Source organism: Meriones unguiculatus, chromosome 9 (genome assembly GCF_030254825.1).
Source record: "Meriones unguiculatus strain TT.TT164.6M chromosome 9, Bangor_MerUng_6.1, whole genome shotgun sequence".
NCBI classification, from domain to species: Eukaryota; Metazoa; Chordata; class Mammalia; order Rodentia; family Muridae; genus Meriones; species Meriones unguiculatus.
In genome coordinates, this window is record NC_083357.1 from 118,238,812 (window position 1) to 118,261,470 (window position 22,659).

The 22,659-nt window shown below is 45.5% G+C and overlaps 1 protein-coding gene across 1 annotated transcript in view; it reads left to right on the forward strand.

The window, feature by feature from the left end:
- The window catches only part of Tm9sf2 (transmembrane 9 superfamily member 2), a 48,489-nt gene extending 27,570 nt beyond the window's left edge, over positions 1 to 20,919 (forward strand). Inside the window, exons 7-17 of the mRNA XM_021644481.2 lie at positions 636 to 747; positions 1,776 to 1,855; positions 2,855 to 2,963; positions 5,968 to 6,100; positions 7,877 to 7,996; positions 9,669 to 9,726; positions 11,605 to 11,764; positions 12,861 to 13,012; positions 14,044 to 14,155; positions 17,076 to 17,247; positions 20,243 to 20,919. Of these exons, the coding sequence (XP_021500156.1) occupies positions 636 to 747; positions 1,776 to 1,855; positions 2,855 to 2,963; positions 5,968 to 6,100; positions 7,877 to 7,996; positions 9,669 to 9,726; positions 11,605 to 11,764; positions 12,861 to 13,012; positions 14,044 to 14,155; positions 17,076 to 17,247; positions 20,243 to 20,310 (1,276 nt within the window). The 3' untranslated portion in view covers positions 20,311 to 20,919. The remainder of the gene's footprint in view (positions 1 to 635; positions 748 to 1,775; positions 1,856 to 2,854; positions 2,964 to 5,967; positions 6,101 to 7,876; positions 7,997 to 9,668; positions 9,727 to 11,604; positions 11,765 to 12,860; positions 13,013 to 14,043; positions 14,156 to 17,075; positions 17,248 to 20,242) is intronic.
- The last annotated feature ends 1,740 nt before the right edge of the window (positions 20,920 to 22,659 follow it).

Genomic DNA, 22,659 nt, shown 5'->3' on the forward strand with positions numbered 1-22,659 from the left:
ACTGAATTAGCCATGTTTATTGGTTGTGAAGAAAAACAGGACATACTAACGCAGCAGTTACTTCACACTCCCTCTGTGTGCTTTCTTCAGGTTGTTTGACTTTTTGTGGTGGTGTGTGCCTGTAGGCCCAGCACGTGAAACAGAAGGGTCATTGAGTCCAGGCATCAAGGTCAACACACACAGCATGGCAATACCCTATGTTAAAAGAGGAGCGGGGCTTTGCTCTTCTTCTAAATGCAGCATTCGGATTTCTTGTAACTAAGCACATTATTTTTATGAAGTAAATATGTTATAAAATGTGACAAGATGGCTTGGTTGTAAATTTGTTTTCCAAGCAAACCTATTTACTTGTGTTCAAGCTCCTGATCCTACCAGTGGAAGGAGAAGACTGACTCCCCGAAAGTATCCTACAGTCTCCACACACATAAATGCCATGGCTTACATGCTCTCACATATTATACACCACCACACACAGACTCACACTAACAGTCATGTTTGAGAGAAGTTTGTAATGTGATATGAATGATGTTATCTTTATAGTTAGCTGCGTTAGAGAAAATTTATGGCCCTTGTATTTTACCTCACTTCCTAAACTGAAGTTTATCATTATCTTGCCAAAATGTTTCTTTCCACAGCTTCAAGCATACCCATATAGATAAACCAGACTGCTCCGGACCCCCTATGGACATAAGTAACAAGGCTTCTGGGGAGATCAAAATCGCCTATACTTATTCTATTAGTTTTGAGGTGAGTGTGTTTAAATCTTTAGTATAATTCAGAGATTAACTTCAAGTATGTACCACTTAACCTAATTAAAAATACTAAGGCTGAAGGTCTGTCAAGTTGATAAGCTTTGAATGAGCTGCTTTTTAGAATAGCCTGTCAGTGCACCAAGCAACATAATCATTCCTAAAACTGTTAGTTTCAATGAAAAGATACAGGAAATTGGAGAATTGTGCTTATAAGAGATGCTTATAAGACAAGCTGTAGGAAGTAGACATAGAAGGAGATAGGAAAATGTCAGACATCTCAGAAGCTTGTGGGAAACAATCAGAATGAGGGTAGAAATTTAAATGGAAAACGGAAAGCTTCATGTTGGGAGGTTTTCTTACAATACTGAAAAATGGTGGGGGGGTGGGGGGGTTGTTTGTTTTTTTGTTTTTGTTTTTGTTTTTAGTGGAAAAGGTCCTTAGGAAAGAAAAAATAATTGTCAAAAGTATAGGGCAGTGTTCCATCTCTGCTTTAAAATTTTTTTAAATGTCTAGCTAATATCGTTGTGATATTTAATGTCTGCGCAATAAACAGTGTGTGTCTTTAAGTAAGACCCCAGTATGAGTGGCATTTACCATGTTTATTGTACCTAGATTATAACTGTGGTCTTTTAGTCATCCCATAGGCGCAGTATAAAGAACTCATTCTTCTTTATTTTCTCAAGGAATTAAATCCAGCTCTAAAGTTTGGCATTGAAAATTCATTTGTACTAGTTGTAATTTAGAGCTCAACTTTTCAAAACACAAACGTAGGTATTTCTGGAACTCTTGCCAGGCCTCTTTCGTTTTTTTTTTTTTTTTGTTTGTTTGTTTAATTTACTGCTTAGTTTCATTCTGATTTGCACTTGACGTGAGTATATCTGCACCTACCTCATTCTCACTAGTAACTCGGATACTGCTGTTAAAATTACAGGTGTTGACTGAGTAGCAGAGTGTTGACCAGAATGTTTAGATTCTTAATGTGCCTATCAGAGGATTTCAGGAGTTTCCTTCTTCCCTCCCCAGGAACAGAAAGACATCAGATGGGCGTCGAGATGGGACTATATTTTGGAGTCTATGCCTCATACCCACATTCAGTGGTTTAGGTAAGAGTGCATTTAGTCTGCCTGGCGGGCTGCTGCTCTTCCGTGTCTTCAGTAGAGCTCAGATCCTGACGGGAAGCCAGTGGCTCTAGGGAGCTAGGGCAATGTCCCCTTAATACAGCTCCTCGTGTTATAGTGACGCCCACCACAAAATTGTTTTTGTTGCTGTTTGTAAGGTGCTACTGTTAGAGATAACAGTTTGCGAAAGGAGTCCCGACCCACAGGATGAGAACCGCTGCTTTAAGCCGTGGGGCATTTAGACCACCCATCTATTTCAAAGTTTGTCTCTTACTGTGGAAATACTTAGCTTTGGGAGTGGAATGACGGAAGGGTTAGAGATCATGGGAGGAGCTTCTGAGGACATTGCTGGCGGTGGGTCACGGTTGAGGGAGTTGCTGTTGTTGAAGCTGTTCTCTCCAAGGCATGACTCAGAACTTTTCCTTGGAGCTAGCTGACTGTGCTATCTCCCTCCTTTTCCTGCTTTGCTGGCTAATCTTTTGACATTCACTAATTTGCTCAGTAGGTTTGCCCCTCAGTAAGTTTGTGAAAGGTCCAAGCTAGTCCTTTGCCTTGCTGTGTGTTGCACTGGAAACAGTAGTTGGCCTATAAAACTAGAGGTGAGCCAGGTGTGGTGGTGCACAGCTAGTGGCAGGGGCAGGCAGATCTCTGAGTTCTCAGCCAGCCTGGTCTACAAAGTTAGTTCCAGGACAGCCAGGGTCACACAGAGAAACAAAAGAAAACAACCTGTATGGACCATGGATATGGAGTTTCGTGGGAAAGGGCTTGCTGGGGTGGCCCTGGAATCAGTCTGCAGTACTGCACATGCACCGGAATAAGAATAGTGAGTCCGAGCACAGTGACTCTTGTTGATGAGGGCTGGGGTCAAAGGTGCAGCACCTCCGCCTGGCCTTGGCTGAGCTGTTCTGAAGTTCTGTAGTGAACAGAGTTTGGGGTGTTTGTCCAGCTGGCTTGAGCTCCATCCTGGTGTGCTTCCCCCCACAGCATAATGAACTCCCTGGTCATTGTTCTCTTCCTGTCCGGCATGGTGGCTATGATTATGCTGCGCACGCTGCATAAAGACATTGCCAGGTACAACCAGGTGGACTCAACGGTGAGTGGAAACTTTCTGTTTCGTCTTTCGACACCACAGAGATTTCACATGTGGAAACCTTTAGTTGTAGAATGTGAAATATAGGGGGAAGAAAAAGGAGCTAAATTTTTTCTAATATAGAAAAACAGAAACCCCATAGATAAAGTATTTCACAGACAAATATATAAATGAAGTCAAGTACTTCTGTGACCTTAGGAACGCTTTTGTCATGAACAAAAACATTTGACCACAAATAAATATACACTGAAACAACTTTTGTAGAGTTGGCACACTGTGAGTAAATGGAGACAGTGAGAGAGAGATGGAGGAGTTGTCAAGGAGAGCCTGTGTATAACTAGTCTATATTGGGGGCTTAAGGGTAGAGCATGGGGCCTGGAGAGATGGCTTGGTGGGCAAGAGCACTGGCTGCTCTTCCAGAGGACCAGGGTTCAATTCCCAGCACCCACGTGGCAGCTCACAACTGTCTGTTCCAGCTTATCTGACAACCTCACGCCTATGCACATAAAATAAAATTAAATAAATTATTTTTAAAAGGATATGAATATGGACAAAAAATTATTTGGTGAAGAGTATTAGGATCAAATAGGTATTCATCAGGAAAGAAAAGAAGGAACTGGGCAAAGGACTCAAGAAAAAAATACAATCTGTAACAAAGAACAGGTGATGGGCTCATCTGGTAGAGCTCTTAGTGTGCCAGCCTGGCACACTGAGGTCAGTCTTCAGAGCCCACCATGCAAGGAGAGACCATTCCTGAAAGTTGTCCTCCAACCTCTACGCGGACACACACTGGTAATAGAGTTAAAGCCCACGTGGTGATGTCATCACAAAGAGCAGAGTGCCTGTCACAGTGGTGTTGGTTCAGTTGGCTCTGCATGTGTAGGCGATGAGAGAGCACATACCAGTGAGAATGCAGAGTTTGTGCCCTCTGGAAGGCACTTGGGCAGTACCAGTCCTTTCAGGTTGTGAGGACCCGGACCTGGCGCTTCGTGTTTGGAATTAACCAGGGTACAATGGATTTTATTCTTAGTTTTGTTTTTAAACAGTAGGTATGTTATACTTGCTTAGAAATTGTATAATATAAGCGATAATAGGTGGCTGGTGTATAAATTATGAAAGATCTACACAGTAGAATACTACACATTTATTAACACCAGTGAGACAACTTTGTATATAAAGTGAAAAGACACTTCAAAATGGTACCAGAAAAAAGAAGCAAAATTGAAAAGTGTACCTGTGGGGTTGTGTGTGTGTGTGTAAGAGAGAGAGAGAACCATTTTAATAGACTTTCTGCAGGGGTAGTAACCTAAGTTTTATTTCATTTTATTTAATAAGCCACATAGGTTTTCCCCAGGTAAAAGCTTTTCCTCTTTGGGCAAAATTTCTCTGTTCTTTGTTCTTGTTTTGAGGTTTTGTTTGTCTTTCACTGTTCCGTTTTTTTATTTTGAGGCAGGGTCTCATTATGTAGCCCAGGCTGGCCTTAAGTTTTGATCCCTGCAGTGCTGTGTTTTGGGGTCTGTGCCTCCACATAGGTGGTTTTTAAAGTCTGTCTGTTCAGTAAGTAGGAGGTGATGTGAAACAGTTCTCTGGCTAGCGCCAGCTCAGCTAAAGAGAGCTAGCTGCATGTACTGCTCAGCCTCCACGGTTGAGACAGGCCTTACCAAAGCAAAGGGCTCCTAAACCCCTTCCACGTCCCCCTCCCCACCCTGGGATTAAACCAGTCCCAGATAGAGTTTCCTTTCATCTCTTATGAGGCTGTGAATGTTTAATAATGCTTCAGTTTTGTATTCCTTTTAATGGCTGGAACTGTTAATACCAAAGTGCATGGAAAGTGGTCTGTACAAAGAAGGACTTTGGTCATTACTGCTACGATGAGCTAGCCTCGTGCCTGCATATGACTTCAAACCATTTTACATTTCAGTCGATTTATAGTTACTGTAAAAGAGAAATGGGATGTGCTAGCAGCAGCATTGCTTACTGCCTAGAAGGATTAAGCAGTTTAAGTGTGAACTTGTAAGAGGAATTCAGATGGACCTGGAGGGACAGCAGAAATTGCCAGCAGTGGCAGATTCTAAAGGACCAGGAAGCTGGGAGCTGGGTATGTGTATCTAGGGAAGAAAGGTCGTTGAGAAACTGCTGAAGAATTTGAAAATGACTTTGAAATGTTAGGTGGAGAATGGTTTGGAGCAGGGAGAGGTTGGAGAGGCAGAGGCCAGTCCAGAGGGAGTTACAGATCTCTCCAAGATGGAAGTAGACAGATACATCGGGGTGGGGGTGCGGGTGGGGAGGCGGGAGGATTTAGCAAGTGGGTGGAGCTGACTGCCTAATTAGCTCCAGAATACAGAACCGGAGAGGACCAGTGAGTGACCCAGGTTTCTGGCCCAGCCTTCAGTTAAAAGGCTCTCCCTGGCTGCTGCATTGAGGGTCAGCTAAATGGGAACAAGGGATGAAACAGGCCTGTTATTGTAACTGCACAGAGACCGAGTAAAGTGTTAGGACTTGAGCCAAGAGAAGGGAGGGAAATACGGCCTCTGTGGGCACATGGTGTCATATGGAAGCAGCACGAAAGTTTGTAGGCTGAGTGCTTGGAAGGAGGAGTGTCATCTGCTGGGGGAGACGTGGGATGGAGACAGCTGTGTTTATTGTGTCAGAGCAGCCAGGTAGAGTTATTGACACGGTACATCCATGTGAGGCGGTGCAATGGGGGCTGCAGGACAGATGTGTATAGCCGAGTGTCCTGCCGCAGTTAGGTAGCAATCATTAGCGTGTTTCCCCATCCTCTTCTCTTGGCAGTGCTGAGGCTCTTCCAGAGGGCTTTGTGTGGGGCAGTTTTCTGATGACTGTAGACGTCAGTGCAGAGCATTCCTTTGGAGACAATTCTAGAAGGCTGTTTAAGACTCCATGTTCACGTTAACCTAAATTGGAAAAATGTGTAGCAGCATATTGAGTGGTAAACAAACAAAAATGTTAGCACGCGACATGTTGAACTGAGTTTTTCTTTTTGTAGGAGGATGCCCAGGAAGAATTTGGCTGGAAACTAGTTCATGGGGATATATTCCGTCCTCCAAGAAAGGGGATGCTGCTGTCAGTCTTCCTAGGATCCGGGACACAGATTTTAATCATGACTTTTGTGACTCTGTGTAAGTTTTAAATGAAGATTAAGAGGAAAATACTGTTTCTGAGTAATACTTGGAAATGAGTTTCCTGTGCTGAGTAGCTGTGCTAAGAGCCCTTTTGATGCTCAGATTCTTTGTGCTTTGGCTGTGAAAGCCTCAGAGGCAGGTTAGATTCACCCACAGGCTGACAGGGCGTCCCTTTCTCGGCAGCAGCCAAGAGAGCAGCCTTAGCCTTGGTGAGTGGGGCTGCAGGTGTGCAGGTCCTTAGAAAGCCGGCTGCAGCCAGGGCCACTCAGGTTATCGGATTGAGCTGCAGAGGAAGCTCAGAGCCCATGCTACCTGTAGCATCCACTAGAGAAGACAAGGACCTGAAGGTGAGGCCGGAAGCTTTCCAGTGCTTTCTCATGTGCAAGATTTAGGGAGGAAGAACTCTCTCAAGCAGTGTTCCAGAACTACGGGGTCTCCACGAGCCACCTGGGCATCTTGAGGAATTTACTATAGAAAGTTTTATCAGTGAAATAGATCCCCTTTAGAGGACTGGGCAGATACATCGTGGCTCTGAGACTCCTCCCTGGGGCTGCATTAAGTCCCTGTTCTCTTTAGAGAACCTGCCTGTGAATAGACTTTTCTGTACTTTTTTTTTTTTTTTTTTTTTTCTGAGACAGGGTTTCTCTGTGTAGTCTTGGCTGACCTGGACTTTGTAGACCAGACTGGCCTCAGACTCACAAAGATCCGCCTGCCTCTGCCAGGATTGCAGGTATTTGCCACCAAGCCCAGCTTCATGTATCTATTTTTATTTTAAACCATGGTTTTCATTGTTGGGTCCCTCTGCTGGTGAAAAGGAACAACTGTCTGAAAGAATTACCGAAAGAATCCACAGATACCTTTTAAAGTTTTTCCATGGAACATATGATCTTTTTTGGTTCTAATATGTAACAGTGGATGTAGTCTTTTGTTGAGTGGGATCACTTTATACCCTGAGCTGCCCTGAAATCTCAGGCTGTAGACCAGACTGACTTTAAACTCGTAGGAGTTCCCCTGCTCCTGCTGCTAGTGCTGGATACAGTGTGAGGCAGCATGGACAGTCGTTCTCTGTTAGATTACTGTGTATTTGTATGATGCAAATAACTCATTTCTACATGAGAGCCACAATTCAGCCCTTTAGGCAGTACCCTCAGATTGCTAGCCTTGTTTTGAAGACCAAGTAGCACTTGCTGTTTTTTGCTTTTTATTTTTGGTTTGTTTGTTTGTTTTGAGTCAGTGTTTCTCGGTGTAGCCTTGGCTAACTCTGTAGACCAGGCTGGCCTTGGACTTCTAGAGATATGCCTGCCTCTGCCTTTAAAGTACTGGGATTACAGGCTGGCGCCATTACTGCCCAGCTCCCTGTTGATATTTTAATGTTAGCAAGATAGTGGTGTTGATAGATAGGGCTAGGGTTTATAAGAATGTTAAGACTCAGGCAGGAAGGTAGGCCTGGAGAAGGGATCTCAAAAAATCTGAATCGGCCAGAATCTTGGGATGATGCCACCAGAGAGCCAATAGACTCAGCCCAGAATTAGCACTTGAAGATAGAGTTCTGCTTTAGCATTTTATCAGGAACTACCTAGATAGACTCCCCAGTAGAGTTTACTCTGTGTGGAGTCCTGTTCAGGCAGTGTTAGCCGTCACTAAGGTTTGGCCTAGCGGCATTGGACTGTGTGTGGTCTTCATGAGTTTATTTGTTTCTTGTATAAAAACAGCAGCATTGTGCCATTTCACCACAGAGGAATAACATTTAAACTTTGATTGCTTACTTACTAGTTTTCGCTTGTCTGGGATTCTTGTCCCCTGCCAATCGAGGAGCCCTGATGACGTGTGCTGTGGTCCTGTGGGTGCTACTGGGCACACCTGCTGGCTATGTTGCTGCCAGATTCTACAAGTGTAAGTAAAAGCCAGAGTGACTGGAACTGAGCCTGCCACCCTTGTGGTTCTGAACCTGGGTAGGGATGGGTCAGGTATCACAGGTTGCTAGGCATGAGCCTGCATCGTGGGGTCTTGGTTACATGGTGACTGTCGCATATTTACCTGGAAGTGGTTTACAGTCGCATAGGCTGCTGGGATGCTGCTTGTCTGCTGTCCTCACTCCCTTTTTTTTTTTTTTTTTTTAAAGCTTTTTGAGTTCAACTAAACCACATGCCAACCTAACATTCATAAAGGAAACAAAGATGTCACTGTTTGGGGACTCCTGAAGGAAGGAACATTTGGTGTGTCATTAGTTGCTGTCCCTTCTGTTCTTACTCCTCAGAAGTAAAGTTTGAGAAAAGAGGTTAGAGCCACAGGTGTGGTCGGTGGCTGAGGACGTAGGATGACAAGGCAGTTGGGCTGCGTAGGAATGCTGAAGCCTTGTCTTCAGTGCCCTGTGGTCTGCTGGTAGGAGCAGTGTTTGAAGGGAGACCCCGCACACTGGCCCCGCTGGCCTTAACGTGGGGCTCTGGAGACCTCAGGCTGAAGTAGACCGGGCTAGACTTGATTCCGTGTGGGCCTGCTTACGTGTGTGGGTAGGGTGTGTGAGTCAGGGCGCCTTCCAGAGTTCTTCGTACTCTGCTGTCAGAGGGCCATGTGTGAGCACACGCGAGTTGCAGTCAGACCCTGCCTGGCTTGTTTCCAGCCACATTACTTCACGAGACCATCTGCTAATGTCTCTTCTCCCCCACAGCTCCCTAGATGGGTCAGTGATGAAGAGCATTTGTTGCTCTTCTAGAGGACCTAGGTTCAGTTCCCAGCACCCACATGGTGGCTCGCAAACATCTCTAACTCCAGCTCCAGGGGATCCCGTACCTTATAGTTTCCTCTGGTGCCAGGCACGAACACAGTATACATACATGCATGGAAGCAAGACCCTCACATACATAGAATAAATTTTAAAACCATGCTTAGAAGTTTTGAGTTGTGTTTCTTATTAAACTCAGCAGTAAGTTCACAGTCTACAGTAACTGAATGTATGTCAAATGTTAATAACTTGATTCACATTCATTTAATTTAAACAGGGACCAGAGAAGAAATGTTACTTTTTAGTCTGCACAGCTCATGATTTGATATTTTTAAGTAGAAGAAAAATATTAGGAGCAAAGGAAAGTAAAAATTACATAAGCAAATTTGTTCTGTAAAAAGGCTGTAGCCCTTTTCCTCCTTATTTCCTGATGTCACACACTCATTTCTCCATCCCGACTAGAAACCACAGGATTGGAGAGCTTGGAGATTCACACACACTGTGGGGATTTCAGTATGTTGTCAGGCTTGAGGGTTGGTTAACAGGTTCTGAGAGTGTCCACATGATGACCAAGCCTTCTCTGTGCCTTCTGGACCCAGGCATATTCACTGATGGAGCAGAGGGTTTAGGGGAGTTGTTTTGTTTTGAGGTGTCAGTACATGGGTGGCTTAGTCTGTAATACTGGACAGGCCAAGCACCGTGGGCCATTTAATAACAGGCCTCAGAGGGTATGTGACGGTCACTTCCTGGTGAGCCACTTATGTTGCCTGACAAACATTCAAGTTGTGAATGCATGGTTTGCTTTAAAGAAAAATCTGTGCTTACATTTTTGTTTTTCCTTAGCCTTTGGGGGCGAGAAGTGGAAAACAAATGTTTTATTGACATCATTTCTTTGTCCTGGGTAAGTGAGTTTTCAGTAATTCTTAATGATCATCTCTTATTCCCCAGCTGTTTCAATCCCTTAACATCTCTTAAGTCAGGTGCCTAAGAAAGCATTTCACTTTTGAAAAGTGAATACTTAGTAAACTTGTGCTAAATGACACCATGTACTTTATATGGGAAATTACCTTAAGATGCTAGAAGCATTTGCTGTCATATAAGTTTTTGTAGTGTGTGTGAGTGAAAAGGCTAGCTAGTACCTCCGTTGACAAAAAGTCTTTTCTGTCTGTTAGTCTGCAGCAATTGTTCTGACATGTTGCCATATCAGGTTGGGATAAAGCTTTTGACCTGATCATAACGAGGTTCCTTCCTGAAAGATGCCCAGGCAGACCAGTATGGGTTTTCATCAGATGTATTGCCAATATTTTGGTGTATTTCTTTATGTAGAATGACATAACTTAACAAACAGCACAAATCAGAACAACCTTGGCTTTCTTGAAGTGCTTCTGAGGTCATCTAGAGTCCTCCATGACCGTCAGAGTTCTGGTGGGCAGGAATGGCCACTGTCCAGGCAGCAGCAGTGAGGAGCACACACGGTGGGGCCTGGCAGGCTGGGAACAGCCATGTGGTGACAGCCAGCATCTTGATAGACTTGCAGCAGAAGCAAACACTTCCTTTGGAACTGAGATCCAGTGGAGACCTACGTGAGTCTCAGCCACTGGTGTTCTGCTGCAACGCGTGGGCTTTTCTCAGGCCACGTTCTTGTCATGGTCACTCTTCTTATTACCGTAAGAAGTGCCCTGCTTCCCAGGACTTCCCTGCAGCCCCTTCAGAATCCTGCCTTTCAGTCCTCACCCGAGTCTTATATCTCCTGTTGTTCCCTTTTATATGTTCTGTGTTTTGACTCTCATTCCTTGAAATGTGCTTAGCTCTCCTAGCTCCTAAAAAGAGCTTTCCAATACTTCTTTTCCATCGCCAGCAAAAGTGCCTTGAGAAGATAGCCTACATTCCTATTCTCACTTGCCCTGCACACATTTGCAGAAGCAGCTCATGTCATAGGTACTTTCCCATTGCCTCACTGAAATTGACAGAGACGGTCCCATTTTCAAATCTGGAAGCCATTGTCAGGGCTATTAGTGTCTTCCTTCTGGTCACTGTACTGCATCCTGCGTGCATTCTACTTTAGCCATCTCTCTCAGAGAGATGACTGCTCAGAGCTTTTTGTCTGTGCTGGGAATTAAACCTACATCTTTATATATGCTAAGTATTGCATGTGAGAATGTGGGTTCAATCCCCAGCACAGACAAACAGTGTAAGGTATGTATTTTTTATGATTAACATCCTTTTCTAAAACAATATATCTGGAAGCTTGAGCAGTGGCTGTGTTATCTTAGGCGCGATTATTGCTAATTGATAACTGTACCCAGAAAGCCCTGGCGGAAGTGTAACTGCACACATTTAGATGCTTACCTTAAGGGGAAGCATGGTGTTTGCAGGAATTAAGTGACAGGAGTATGGAAATTATGCACAACTGCTTTGCAGGAAGCATGCAAAATGAAAAGCGAGCAGGGGGCCTAGCCAGCCAGTGCAGAAGTGACGCCACAGCCAGCAAGCTCCAGATGCTCGCTGCAGTTGTCCACAGAAATGCAAGTTACAGCAGTTCTAGCTGTGATGAAAATACGTGGAAAGGCAGCTTCATCAGCTGCTAGTTGGAGTTTAAATTGGACAAAGCAGCCAGAAAAGCAATTTTGCAGTTTGTAGTAAAGTTTTAAATTCTGTGTACCCTGTGACTTTGAAATTAGGCCTCCTTTTTTGTTCTTTATCCTGAGTCACTGATGTAACATGAACCACAGGGTACTGTCCCTTCTTCACGTGGTTTCTGGTTCCGTTTGTCTTTCAGGATTGTGTTTGCCGACTTCTTCATAATGAATCTGATCCTCTGGGGAGAAGGCTCTTCAGCAGCCATTCCTTTTGGTACCCTTGTTGCCATCTTAGCCCTTTGGTTCTGCATATCTGTGCCTTTGACGTTTATTGGTGCATACTTTGGCTTTAAGAAGAATGTGAGTCCATAGGAGCTAACTTATTTCAGTGGGTCTCTGCTGAGGAAATTAGTACATTCTGCTTTAAAAGATGTCATAAAAATGTAGTAATGTGTGAACAACAAGCTCATGAAATAACAGTGTTAGGAATGTTGGAGCTTTTGTTTGTTTTTTTTGGGGGGGAGTGGGGTGGGGCAAGATTTCTTTGTGTAATAGCCCTGACTGTGCTGGAACCAGGTTGTAGACCAGGCTGGCCTCTAACTCACAGAGATTTACACCTGCCTCTGCTCCTGAGTGCTGGGATTAAAGACCTGCGCCACCACCACCTGGCCTAGAATGTTGGATTTGTTTTTTGATTTTGATTTTGTTTTTTTTAAAGATTTTATTTATTTTGAATGTTCTATCTGTATGTACACCTGCAGTAGTCAGCAGTAGAAGGTATAGATGGTTGTGAGCCACCATGTGGTTGCTGGGAATTGAACTCAGGACTTCTGGAAGAGCAGTCAGAGCTCTTAACCACTAAGCCATCTCTCTAGCCCCAAATGTTGGGTTTTTTTAAGACAGGGTCTCTGTAGCGAGCCTGATCTTCCCACTTCTACCTCCTGAATGCTTGGAATGCAGGCCTCCAGCACCACCTCCCTTGCCATAAGGTTTCTTTGGTTTTGTTTTTGTTTCCAATATTTCCTCCTTTTGTTCTTAAACTAGTGAGTTGGGGGAAGGAAGGGTAAAGGTATTCTTGCCCACTTCCCAGTATAAAAACAATGGGTGAAATTTCAAGCCAACTAATTTTATCAGTAAGTATATAATTTAAGTGAAAATCTAGAGTTGCCCTATTATTGCCGTACTGTGTTGTCTGTTTCTTGCTTTGTATAAAGTAACTGGTTGGTTGATGACTTGTGGAAAAAGCTTCGGCATGCGCTGAAGGCCGACCAAGTGCTGTGCCTGGCAGTGTCTTGGTCACTGCTTCTGGTTATGTATTCCATGTTGATGACTTAAATAGACCTCCAGTGTCCAGGTCACCAGTATAAATGCAGAAACTGAGGGGGAAATTGAGCAGAGTATTTTAATAGCTACTGATTTATAAATCCTTTTTTTTTTCTCTTCCTCTTGATGGAAGGCCATTGAACACCCAGTTCGAACCAACCAGATTCCTCGTCAGATCCCTGAGCAGTCATTCTACACGAAGCCCTTGCCTGGTATCGTCATGGGGGGCATCTTGCCTTTCGGCTGCATCTTTATACAGCTCTTCTTCATTCTCAATAGCATCTGGTGAGCTATGGACAGGCCTCCCCTCCTCACCGTCCCTGTTGTAAGGGACTGGCTGTGGGCTACAGATGTAAACAGTTCTGAGAACAGAACAAAAGGCTCTCTCCGTGGGTAGAGCTGGGTAGTGAGAAGAGCTAGCAGTCATGGAAGGCTTGTATTTCTAATCTTGTTAGTTCTTAGGTAAGTGTCGGGGTTCTCCTCCTTTCCAGAGAAGAAAACGAGCTTTAGAGGTGGAGTGATTACATCTGCTGCTGTGTGACAGATGAGCCCATCTCTGCTAACCCATGCTCTTAAGTAATACTGCTGCCGAGGAGCAGCTGGGAGCACGTGGGAGGTCGGAAGGAGCCCTGATGCCGTGCCAGGTTCTAGACAGTCACCAGAGCCTGCACTCACTGTTGTTCCTGGGGGAGAGCCTGTTTTGAAGTTGTGTTTCTCTGTGTGGCCCTGCCTGGCTGGGAACTTGCTATATAAACCAAGCTGGCCTTGAGCTCACAGAGACCTTCTCCCTCCAGCTCCTGAGTGCTGAGATTAAGTATGTGCTACCACACCATGGTAAACTATTGCAGTTTGAGCCTCTCCACTGTGGGGGTGGGAGGGCAGCTGGTGTATAGTGACCGCCTTTACTGATGAGATAGCATGAGATTGGAATAAATCTGAGCTTTGTAAATGGTTAGAACACCTTTCCTTCCCAGCTGTTACGGTAGGTCTCCAGGTTTGAAAGCCTTATGTGCTCTTGTGTTGTTTTTTTTCCTAGTTTGACTTTTTATTGTGTTTTTATCAAATAGTCCTGACTCCCTAGTAGGTAAGCAGGCTTGCCACGTTTTCCTGAATAGTGGTTTCAGAGTTGCCTGAACAGGAGGCTAAAATCCACTGGCATTGCCACCATAGCCTTCCTGTCTCAGCCCCCTCCATCATAAAATTATCTTGTTTGATTTGTTGAGAGAAAAGAACTTCCTAGTTGAAAGCAGAACGAACAGCATGCCATCTGTCGTGTGGAGATGCTTACCCTGGCATGTCTGCCGTGTCTGCTGCAGGTCCCATCAGATGTACTACATGTTTGGCTTCCTGTTCCTGGTGTTTATTATTTTGGTCATCACGTGTTCGGAAGCGACCATACTTCTTTGCTATTTCCACCTATGTGCAGAGGTACGTGCTAGCAGTGCTCAGTGTTAATTCACAGGTACTGGAATAACTTCGGCATATTTCAGCTTGAGTATCATTCAGGTAATTTTCTACACAGACATATTGTCAAAGAAACTGACCTCTGTTCATAGATCAAAAGAAGGCACCTTTAGGATTGAATCAAGATCCTGTTTTTCTTTGTTGTGTTTATTTAAAGAGGATCACTAGAGATTTAGAATGTTAATTTCTCAAGACTATTTTATTGTCCTGAAATTTCACTGTTGACTTTTATGACTATGTGCCTTAAAAGTTAATATTCTTATAGATGTTTGTAGGTTCTAAGAAATTGGTTTAAAAAAAATGTATTTGGGAACTGGAGAGATGCCTCAGTGGAGCACGCGCTTGCTCTTGCAGAGAACCTGCTTTGGTTCTCAGCACCACATCATGGGGCTCACACCCACCCCCCTGTCACTGCAGCTCCAAGGGATGCCATGCCTTCCTCTAGCCCCCTCAGGCACCTGCACACAGGTGATGCACAATCAGACAGGGAGGCCCACGCGCACGCGCCCACACACACACACACACATACACAGAATAAATATTTATGAAAGGTGAGTAGCTAGAGTGCCAGAGTTCACTGAGAAGTTTCAGTGATTACATTGTCATGAGTTGTAATTCATGGAAGCACCTCAGTGATAGCACCATTGGGTCAGAAGTTGAGTGATTGGGAAGGCTCCAGAATGTCCAGCCTAAGTCTATTAGACTCAGTTTGGTTTTCTTTCTTTCTTTTTTGGCTTTCCTTTATTTTTTCATTTTAGTTAAATTCACATTTTTAAAATTAAAAAAAAAAAAAAAAAAAAACTGGCACTTACCATGGTCTGTGCAACTCTCTTCTCTTGTCTGATTCTAAAATGTTTTCACTCTACACATAGAAACCACATAAGCAGTTTCTGTCAGGGTCCATTTTCCTCTGACCCTGACCTTGACAACTGCTAGTCCGCTTTCTATCTCTAAAACAGAGTGTGGTAGCACACGTCTATAGTCATAGAACTCAGATTGACACAGGAGGGGTCAAGAGTTGAAAGCCAGCCTGAGCCACGTAGTGAAAGCTCTTTTTTACAAAAACAAAAAACAAAGCAGAAAAGATTGTGGAGCTGCAGAGAAGGCTCAGGCAGAGAGCGTGCCTGGCGACCTGAGTTCAGTCCCTGAAACCCAGGAAGAGAACCCACCCCACACAGGGTCCTGAGCTCTACCGTGTGCCTACCCAGGCCCCACACACCACACACCCACAGTAAAGGAAACTCTCAGAGAGCATTAACAGCATAGGAGGTGCTCCTGAAGGGTTCTGCCCTGCCGTAGTTTAGTGCTTTTGTGGTTGAGTAATATTCCGTTGTGTGTGTAACGTCTCTGTACACATCACTGACGGGCATGTGAGTCTTTTCCACCTCTGGCTGTTGTGCATGCTGCTGCTGTGAGCACCCAGTCTCTCCATGTGTGTTAGCCCTTTGGGTTGCATTGCCATGTGACGTCTGAAGGCTGCATTTTATGTTCCCACAGCAGCATGCAGTTCCCAGCTCTCCGTGTCCATCAGCTCTTACTTTGTGGTCTCCGTGCCCTCCTGTAGTTGGCAGTGGGCGTGCTGTGTGCCACACCTTGTGTGTCCAGGGACTGTGGTGGTGAGCGCCTCCTCCTGGGTAGGGAGCGCTTTGTCTCTGCCAGTGTCTGTTCATCCCTGCCCTTCTGTAAACGGGGCTGGTTGCCATTCCTGTGTTCTGGGTACTAAGCTCTCCTCAGAGAATTTCTTCCATCCTGTGACTTTGCTGATGTCCTTCCTAGAGAGGCTTTCTGTTTTTCCAGGTCAGCTTGCCTGATGCAGCCCAACGCTTTGGCAGGACTGGCGGTGAGCCCTGAGGGTAGAGCTGTGGTCCCCGTGTGTGCAGCCCTCACTCTGCCAGCTGAGCCCCTGAGTCTTCAGGTTGTTGGTAGGGTTTGCACTGGCCCAAGTTCTTGTGGAGAATACTAGGGTTTGAGTTACTGTTTCAGGGATCACAGACAGAGTTTGCCTGTTCCTTTCACTTAGCTTTCCGTCATTTGTGATGATGTTGATACTTTTTGACATGTGAATGTTTCAGATCCTTGGTAGAAAGTACTTTTGTGTCCTTTTGAGTTGGTCCATTGTTGGTGTATAGGCACACCTGGGCTGGAGTGTAGCTTAGTGCCGCCCTGTGTGCCAGGCCCTGGATTCAGTTGTCACAGCACACCCTGTGTCCATCCATGCCCTGCTGGGTTCTGTGTGCAGGTGCTCCGAAACATTGATGAGTCATTATACAGCTGTGGCAGGGTTTTGCTGCTTGAGATTGTGCTTTTTGCTTTTTGCCATTGTCTCACTAACCTAGGCCGCCTAGATGTGCATGTGTGAGGCCAGTCTCTGCCTCCTGAGTGCTGGGAGTAAAGGTGTACTCAGCTCTTAGTGTCCCTTTTAAAATGCAGCACTTTCTTCCCATTCCCAAGTTGTAGCAGAGATTGAAGTTTGTTTTTTTTAAGATGCTCTGCTTTGCTCTAAACCTCTTTTATGTTAATTGTTAAATTAACAACCAGACCGTGATAGAAAATGGCTCTCATATAGAGTTGAATGAACCTTAATAAAGTGAATATTAATTTTGAACCATCAAAGGGTTTTGTACATTTCCTCAGAATCAAACTTTCAAATATAGTCGGATCCTCTATTGCTCATAAGCTGTTGAGTAATGTCTCACACATTTTTAGTGAGTTTTTAAGTAGCTGTACAACAAATAAGAGTGTACCTCTTAGCGCCGCTACGGAGCTAGGAAGTACAGATGCTGCGACCGGAGCTGCAGCGGAGGTCCCTGGGCTGCCAGTGAGTGCCGCTGTCTGTGGCTTTATCCAGGTCCGCGTTGTCTTACTCTGCCTCCTTCCCACCTAGGATTACCACTGGCAGTGGCGTTCCTTCCTCACCAGCGGCTTCACTGCGGTGTATTTCCTGATCTACGCCGTGCACTACTTCTTCTCAAAGCTGCAGATCACGGGGACGGCGAGTACGATTCTGTACTTTGGCTACACGATGATAATGGTTTTGATCTTCTTTCTTTTTACAGGTAAGACAAATGATTTTAATAGGATTTTAGGCAGCTTGTTTCTCCGTCATGGACATTTCTGCCACCTCCTGCCCTTATTGAATCCCCAGCCCAGCTCAGCACCCTTGGCCTGTCCACTTCGAGCTGCAGCTCAGGAGAGTGAAAATGCAAAAGTGGAAGCAAGCTCACACATCCAGTCTGTGTGGTGGGTTAGATCCCAGGTCGGAGCCCACTGCCTGACCTGTAGAATATCAGTTTGTGGACCCTGCTCTGCTTCTTAGGAAGTGGCTCTGTTTAAGGCATGGTTAGCACTACAGAAGCTTCTGAGCCACACCGAACCTGTTTTCTTTAAAGCCAGTCTTTTTACGCAGTGGAAATGACTGCCCTGTGAGCTAAGGAAAGGTGTCCTTTTCAGAATGTACGTTGTGCTGGTAGGCCTGCCAGGATGGTGGTGATGGGGTGTTTGTGTTTCACCGTTAGGTCTGTGAAACTGAGCCTGACCTTTTGATGATCCAAAAGGTGGTCTTGAGTCTTCCCCAGCAACACACCCTTCACCTGACTTGTCCTCAACACACGTCCAGTGTAAGGGTGCATACAGTAACATGTATAACCTCCCAAGGGTGTCCCAGATACTGTGTGTAGCTTTAGGAAGGCTTGAGTACTTTATCTTTGTGCTACATTCAGAATAATGGTGAAAAGCAGATGGGACATTAAACAGAAGCCCCTCCCAGGGGCCCTTTGGGGTCCCCTGTCTGTCTGGCTCTGTACCCTACCTGTTGGGCATTCCCAGAGTTGTTCCTAAGGAAAACAGTATGCTGAGCTCACGTGTTAAAGGGTTTCACAGTGTCCGCTGTGTCACGGGAGGTCTAGCCAACTCTGTTCCTGTAGAGCAGCTGGGTTCGTGTGCACCAAGTGCAGCTGGGGGTTAAACAGGGTCTTGTTCACTGGAAACCGTTTCCGTGACCCCCGGTTTACAGCTTTAAAACAGGTATTCAGGTTACACAATCACTGGCTCATTGTAAAGAACATTTATTCTTCTAAAAGAATTCTTTTGTGTGTGATTTAACCACTTAGTAAAGCTTAAACAGCTTGGCAGGGACTGGAGAGTTTGCTGGTGAAAAGCATGCGCTGCTTTCAGAAGACCTGATTGGTCCCTAGAGCCCTCAGGAGGTGGCTCACAGCACCTGCAGTTGTAGCTCTGACTTCTGCTGTGTCCTGGGGACCTGTACATGTCCGTACACAAACGCGTGACTTAAGAATAATTAAAAATTAATAGATGTGGTTATTTGTCTAACATGCTGTGATTGTAAGATACATTCGCATGATAGATGATGATAAGTAATGACTAGAAAATGGGAAAGGCCTTTGTTTTTCCACAGTGAAACAAGTGGGTTTCTTTAAGAACAGACACCTGTTATGTACATTCGAGACGAGGTTCACGTCTGTGCTGCGGCCTGGGGTGTGAACTGGGGGGTTTCAGGCATGTTCACGGGTGCTGTGTGCTGCGATGGTGCTGTGTGGTACTGTGAGTGTGCTCTCTCCAGGGCTATGGTGGCGTGTGGCACAGCACAGGCGAGCCCTGCTGGAACAGCTCAGTCTTACGAGGTTGATCGTGAATTAATTTCTGCTCACTACACACTTGGAAACCTCCTACTGTTTCCTACCCCCGGCTCAGCATGATTCTCGAGCAGCGGCTCAGCCTTCCTCACGCTGTGACCCCTTAGTACAGTTGTTGTGCTGTGGCCCCAGCTATGACATTATGTCATAACCACTTCCTAACTATTTTTGCTACTGTTACGAATCATAATGTAAATGTCTGAGGTAGAGGATGTCTGCTATCTGGCCCCGAAAGGGCTCACAGTTTACAGGTTTAGAACTGCTGCCGTACAGAATCACAGCTGGTGAGATGCCTCGGGTAGAAGCCCTTGGCACTCCAGCCTGCCAGCTTGTACTTGATCCTCAGTGGTGGAAGGAAAGGACTCATTCTGATTTCACACTAACCCCACATACAGTCATACTAAAAGAAACTTAAGAAAAGACAAATTTGGATTTAAAATAATACCACATGTCATAGCACCGGTAACAGATTTGATTTTGGCCATACTTTCAGCAAGGCTCCTTTGAGCTTTGTTTTTGTCACGCTGAAAGAATGTCCCTGTGTAGCTGAGATTCTTCGGATTCTAGGCTGAAGGTGGTGGCTGGAAACAAAGGTGCGTGTTTTTCTATGTGACAGTCTTTGCAGACATCTCTTTACTGTGCTCAGGAAGTGGGTTTGGAGTGCAGCAGTGGTAGAGGCCACAATCCTATCTCCCTGAGAGTCGAAGACCCACCTGGGAGGAGGGGGAGAGGCAGTGCTGAAGCCGCTGTCTGCAGCAACAGGGCCGGGGCTCAGCACAGCGCACAGTGCGCGAGTGCGGGCTGTTCACCAGCACACTGCTGCTTTCCGCACCTCTGCTCTTCCCAGCTTCATCGCTTGCAGACACTGCAGCATCTCTGGGCTCTCACCACGGCCCAGCGAGCCCTCTTAACCCCTAGCAACTACTTTGAAACACACCATCTGACACCCTGTGGCTAAAACGGTCGCTGCTCCGGTTTGTGATGAAACACACTCTCACACGGGAATCGTGGTGTGGCACACTTTCGTTTCTTAATTCAGTGATGTGTAGGAGAAAAGGAAAATAGGCACTGGGGGTGCACGCCCTTCCTTCCAGCACTCGGGAGGCAGAAGCTGGTGGATCTTTTGAGTTCGAGGCCAGCCTGGTCTACAGAGTGAGTTCCAAGACAGCCAGAGCTACACAGAGCATCCCCGACCCAAGAAGGAAAATAATGTGCGTTAAAGTTGTAAATGTTTTTGTAAGGAATTTAAGTGGTTTTATATTCTTCATGGAACTGCGTTATGTTCCTGGCCCACGAGGGTTTGAAAGTTTAAAGAAACCAGTCATTTCACATCTGTTTTCTGGTGTGAACTAACGAGCTTCTTTTAAAATGGATTTATTTTGTTTTGTTTTGTTTCTAGGAACAATTGGCTTCTTTGCATGCTTTTGGTTTGTCACCAAAATATACAGCGTGGTGAAAGTTGACTGAAGAAGCCGTGTGTCCAGTTAAAACAGAATAAAGTAAATCTTCATCAACAAAGACCTGTTTGTGACTACCTTGAGTTCTCTCAGACTTATTGGCCTAGTACTCCTTGAGCAACAGCGCCCTTCTAAGTTCACCTCTTCCCACGCACCCCTGCCCACAGGCGTATTCCAACACTAAAGCGTTTGTATTGTGATTCGATTAAGTACACACTCGGTTGTTCTCAGCGAAGAGCGAGTTTAAATATTATGTGCATTTGTAAATACGATAGCTATAAACTTTTCAATACTTCTAATGGCAGATTAGAGGAGGCCGTAATACTGATGAAAGACTGGACAGTTGATTGTAAATAGGATTTTCTAGGCTCGGTAGGTGGAAAGAATTATTTTTCTTTGAAGGAAATAACTTTTTATCATGGTAATTTTGAAGGATGATTCCTATGACATGTTCATTGGGGGGAATGTGGCTTTTAAAAATCTTGTATTGGTTGTAATTGTTCATATCTTCTTTTCTGTGTTGACTTCATTATTCCCATGGTATTGGCCTTTTAAACTATGTGCCTCTGAGTCTTTGAATTTATAAATTTGTTATCTTAATAAATATTGTAAAAATGTCTTCATTGCATCATTCCCTGCATAGTCAAGATTCGATGACTACAAATCTATTGACCACAGAGGCTTGAAGATGATTTACGTATCCTAGTTTATCAGGTGATGTTACTGTTGAATCAGCCCTCTCTCAGTTTCCACCCAAGCTAAATGTTAGTCTTTTGGGCCTTGTCAAATCTGAATTTCTCTCTGAAAGCAAGATAGGAATTGTCGTCACACTTGTCCGGTTAGGTACAGGGGCGCATTTAGAACTTAAACTTGGGCCTTATGTTGTTACTATTAAGAATTTACGTTCTCGGCTTATTTCCCAAAGTGTAGTGGTTTTTTTTTTTTTTAAGTCGGCATGATATAGGAGGCACACCTGTAGTTTGGAGATGGGGGTGTGAGGATGATGTTGGCCTGTCTCGGCTGCATCGTGAGCTGGAGGCCAGCCTGGGTTACACGCTTGACCCTGCCCTTGCACACGGTTTGGGCCAGGCTCTGTGCTCCGCACGTTAGCAGGGGTTAGTGGCCTTCACCCTTGGGATTGCAGTGGGTTAGTTTGACTTCACAGATCATTCTTGGCCTCGATCAGGAGGTCTCTTACATACAGCTGGCAGGTTTGAGTCTGTTGACAGGGAAGGCTGAGGTGGTTTCAGCCCCGGGTCTGTGTCTGAACGCCTTCAGTAGTGAGGCGTCCCTGCCGTCTGCTTAGGAGACCAGCTCAGACACCTGCTTTAAACTTAACCAAGCTCACTAGCCATCACGTCGCCAGGCCTCACTGAAGAGATTTTACACAACAGTTGGTCCAGGTGCACACTGGAGTCCCAGCCCGGGAACGTGAGGTAGCAGAGCACTGGAGACTGAGGCTAGCCTGGGTTTACGTGTTGAGATATGTCTCCGAACCAGGCAGCCTGGCTGGCCGTGTGCTATAGCAGTGAAGCCGTAGCTCACAATGCTGGCAACGCTTGCTCCCCTGCGCCGTAACCGCTACTTGTGAACTAGTCTGGTTGACCAGGCAGGAAGGGTCAGTCTTGATCAACAAGCTCCCACTTGACTCCAGGCTGATCTTACTGGCGCAGTGAACAGTCAGGATTCCACACATACCGAAGCGGAGAAGTGAGAGGCAGGCCTCCTGTCCCCGTGTAAAGGGCTTGGGACCAGAGGGTTTTAGATAAAAGAGCGACTGCAGCACCAGTATCCAGCTGAGACTCTTGAGTCTGAAATTCAAAGCTGTATCAGTGTTGTAAAAGACAAGCTCTGAGCTGGGGCTGGGGGCTCAGTGGTCAGTGCCTGTTTGACACACTGAGCCCAAGTTCAGGTTCCCAGCACCACACACACACAGATTAGGATTGGGGGGTTTCAGATTAGCGGTGTTTAACCGGTCAAAGTATTAGGGGGGAACTGGAAGATGAGTCAGCAGTTGAAAGCACATGCTGCTGTAGTGCCCAGCACCAGTGTCAGGAGGTCCACAGCCTCCTGTGACTACTGCAGTCCGGCAGACCCAGCCCAATCCCGAGACAGGACTGCCGTGTTCAAGGCCAGGTAGGGAGAGAGTGAGGCGGTATTGCTACCTCTCCCCTCAAAAAAAAAAAAAAAAAAAAAAGAAGGCATGGAGGGAGTACTGTGAAGGGAGGATCGCAAGGAAAAGCCAGGAAGGACAGCAGGGAAGCCCAGAGCCTTGCCAGGGCTGCGGGGTGAGCTGCCGTGGGTTGTAGGTAACCCATGGTACCTGTAACCCTTCCTGAGTGATGGGGCCCTGAGAATG